Source organism: Mirounga angustirostris, unplaced genomic scaffold (genome assembly GCF_029215605.1).
Source record: "Mirounga angustirostris isolate CCGP_5_RB_7025 unplaced genomic scaffold, mMirAng1.0.hap1 SCAF_1, whole genome shotgun sequence".
Taxonomy (NCBI): domain Eukaryota; kingdom Metazoa; phylum Chordata; class Mammalia; order Carnivora; family Phocidae; genus Mirounga; species Mirounga angustirostris.
Window position 1 is genome coordinate 94,988,516 of NW_026991709.1, and position 4,085 is coordinate 94,992,600.

The 4,085-nt window shown below is 39.0% G+C and overlaps 1 protein-coding gene across 1 annotated transcript; it reads right to left on the minus strand.

The window, feature by feature from the left end:
- Positions 1-2,519: 2,519 nt before the first annotated feature.
- Positions 2,520-3,785, minus strand: LOC123834603 (ribosome production factor 1-like). The gene is given in 2 exon segments (XM_045863690.3): positions 2,520-2,848; positions 2,851-3,785. Coding segments are annotated over 2 exon segments (1,047 nt in total). The 5' UTR covers positions 3,767-3,785; the 3' UTR covers positions 2,520-2,717.
- Positions 3,786-4,085: the final 300 nt, after the last annotated feature.

Sequence of the window (4,085 nt, forward strand, 5' to 3'; positions counted from 1 at the left end):
CCCTGCCGAGCAGGGAGCCCGATGAGGGACTCGATCCCGGGACTCCAGGATCATGACCTGAGCCGAAGGCAGTCGCTTAACCAACTGAGCCACCCAGGCGCCCATGAGATTTTGTGTTCTTGATACAAGTGCATATAATTCTTCAACCATCTTACTTTAAAAAAATATATATTTTTTTAAAAAACTTTGAAAAATGATCCTTGTAGTTTCTCACAGGTAACAAATAATCATTACTTACTCAACATATTAAATATACATTAAATATGTATAGAATTTAAGTTCAACTATATATTGCTTGGTAATTTGGGGGAAGCCTTAACCATGCTGGATCTGGAATCTTCCAATTTCTAATCACTAAATAGTAACAGTTCATTTATAGCACTCCATGAAGATTTAATGTTTATGCTATGCAGTGTTTTGAGAGCCTCTGAGGAGAAATTATATATATCCAAAATATTATTTTCCTGGGGAAAAGGTAAAACAATATTTTCCTAAAATGTACTTTTATCTGAAGGACACATAATTCATTCTTAAACATCACCACGTTCTGAAAACACTTACTCCACCTACAGGTTTTGAAAAAACTTAAAACACTAGTTTTCACCAAGAAAGTTTTGTGTGTCAGTTAGTAAATATTGAGGTTTGGTGAGAGCTATGCAAAGAATTTAGCCAAATATTCACATAAGGGAAATAAATGTAAAAATACACTTCTACCAAATGTATTCAACTCTAGAGCAAAATGCTTTCCCAAGTAAATTCTACAGAAAGCTTGTACCTCATAAGTCATTAAAAATAATGGCCCCCTCTTTCATGATAACTGAAAATGCACAGATTGCAAGAGATTTTATTTCAGACATTTGTAAGGTATACACATCTCCTAAACCACTGGCTACATTCAAAAGTCAAAATATTAATAAGAAAGAAAAACCCATCCACATTTCTGCTTGAAAGGACTCCTCAGGGCACTGAGAGAAAAGATTCACTTCAGAAGTTGTATCCTAATTAGTAGTTAATTCTTCTCTCCTGTCTTAGTTAGTTTGCTCTTTAAAAGACAAATATCACCATAGCAAAACTGCCTTGTCTTTAAGCAATAGAAATATATCATCAGACCTCAAAACTACATCAGCAACCCAAGCATTAAAGAAACATAGCATTTTGTGCAGTGGAGGAGAATGAAGAATTTAGTGACCCTAAGAATGTCTCTTCATAAGAAAGCTTAGAGAAGAATACAAAATTGTTTATTCATTTTATTTTATTTTATTATGTTATGTTAATCACCATACATTACATCATTAGTTTTTGATGGAGTGTTCCATGATTCATTGCATATAACACCCAGTGCTCCATTCAGTACGTGCCCTCTTTAATAACCATCACCAGGCGAACCCATCCCCCCCACCCCACCCCCCTCTAGAACCATCAGTTTGTTTCTCAAAGTCCATAGTCTCTCATGGTTTGTCTCCCCATCCGATTTCCCTCCCCTTCATTTTTCCCTTCCTGCTATCTTCTTCTTCCCCTTCTTCTTCTTCTTCTTCTTCTTCTTCTTCTTCTTCCTCTTCTCCTTCTTCTTCTTCTTCTTCTTCTTCTTTTTTAAACACATATTGTATTATTTGTTTCAGAGGTACAGGTCTGTGACTCAACAGTCTTACACAATTCACAGCACTCACCATAGCACATACCCTCCCCAATGACTATCACTCAGCCACCCCATCCCTCCCACCCCCCCAACACTCCAGCAACCCTCAGTCTGTTTCTTGAGATTAAGAATTCCTCATATCAGTGAGATCATATGATACATGTCTTTCTCTGGTTGAATTACTTTGCTCAGCATAATACCCTCCAGTTCCATCCACGTTGTTGCAAATGGCAAGATTTCATTCCTTTTGATGGCTGCATAATATTCCATTGTATATATATACCACATCTTCTTTATACATTCATCTGTCGATGGACATCTTGGCTCTTTCCATAGTTCGGCTATTGTGGACATTGCTGCTATAAACATCGGGGTGCATGTACCCCTTCGGGTCACTATATTTGTATCTTTGGGGTAAATACCCAGTAGTGCAATTGCTGGGTCATAGGGCAGATCTATTTTCAACTTTTTGAAGAACCTCCATACTGTTTTCCAGAGTGGCTGCACCAGCTTGCATTCCCACCAACAGTGTAGGAGGGTTCCCCTTTCTCCACATCCCTGCCAGCATCTGTAGTTTCCTGACTTGTTAATTTTAGCCATTCTGACTGGTGTGAGGTGGTATCTCATTGAGGTTTTGATCTGGATTTCCCTGATGCCGAGCGATGTTGAGCACTTTTTCATGTGTCTGTTGGCCATTTGGATGTCTTCTTTGGAAAAATGTCTGTTCATGTCTTCTGCCCATTTCTTGATTGGATCATTTGTTCTTTGGGTGTTGAGTTTGATAAGACCTATAACCACTCAGGAAATTGAAGCAGTAATCAAAAATCTCCCAACAAACAAAAGCCCAGGGCCAGATGGCTTCCCAGGGCAATTCTACCAAACATTTTTTTTTTTTAATTCACCAAAATGACTTTTATTTGCATTTGCTACATAGACGGTGAATGGTAATTCATGGCACTTGATATTTTGTCCAGACATGAAAAGGTTTATGAAACCAGTAAATGACATTTTGAAAAGGGTCTTCTGTCATAAATCCAAGATTGGCCTGTTTAGCACAATTCAATACTATTCCTTCAGTATTTTATAAATGGAATTTTCTTCTACTTGTATCCATTTCCCGGGGCTTATGGACCCTTTCATACTCTCCATATTTAGAATCAAAGGTTCCTTTCTGAAGAGATCTTAATTTTAAGGTAAAACGTGGTCCAAGTCCTGAATTCCCACTTTCTTTTCACTCTTGTATATGTACCTATGAAATCTGAAGAAGATATAGTCCCGTTGATTGTGGAATGTGGCAACTTGCCTCCCAATAAACTGAGGATTATGGGGAAAGAGAGATGCAAACATACGCCCAACAGAATGACCCAGTCTCGTTGTAAAGTTATTCAAAATTATTTCAGGTATGTGTTCTGTAGGGTCCTTGCCTCTTCTCTTAATTTCTTTATGCAAACGAACACTGCTCATTTTAAAATGAGCAGTTGGGCCATTTGGCAAGTGACTTAGAATTAATCCATTTGGTGTTTTACGATCTTCATTAATAATGATCAGATCTGTGAAATCTCTTGAAATGCACTGTGGAATAATTTTTTTCAGAGCCAGTCCTCTTCTGTAATAAACATGTGAGTTTGGTATAACTGTGGATAGCTGTTCACAGAGTCGTACTGTTCTCCCATGAGGTCTATCTGATGTTGTGATGAGAATCTTGGGAGAAGTTTGTCTGTTGAAGTAAGAAGCAAATTCATCTGTAGCTTCATCATAAGCAACCTCTTCATCATTAGGGTCTACTACAGTTTCATCATATACTCTCTGGTTGTCAATGGTCTTTGGTATAGGCTTTGGTGGAGCCTTGTCACCAAGAGCTTCTCTCTCTTTCTTAAGTTTTTTCTTAATTGCCAACTTTTCCTTACGCTGCTGCTGTTTCCACCGCGTGAACATTAAGTGTCGCCGTTGTTTGTTCTTAATTTCCGAAATGCTGAAACCCGGGGGGAAGGCAGCCGCTTTTGGGAGTTGGACCCCGCTTTCCGGCGCCCCATCCTCAGCGGCTGCAGCCTCCTGAGGTTCTTCGGTGGTCGCTTTCCATTTCAGGCTTTTCTTTCCCCGGCTGCCGCTCTTATTCCCGGCTTTCGCCATGGTGTTTGCTTCTAGGCGTCTGTACCAATTCTACCAAACATTTAAAGAAAAACTAATATCTATTCTTCTGAAACTGTTCCAAAAAATAGAAATGGAAGGAAAACTTCCAAACTCATTTTATGAGGCCACCATTACCTTGATCCCAAAACCAGACAAAGACCCCATCAAAAAGGAGAATTACAGACCAATATCCCTGATGAACATGGATGCAAAAATTCTCACCAAAGTACTAGCCAATAGGATCCAACAGTACATTAAAAGGATTATTCACCACGACCAAGCGGGATTTATCCCTGGGCTGCAAGGTTGTTCAACATCT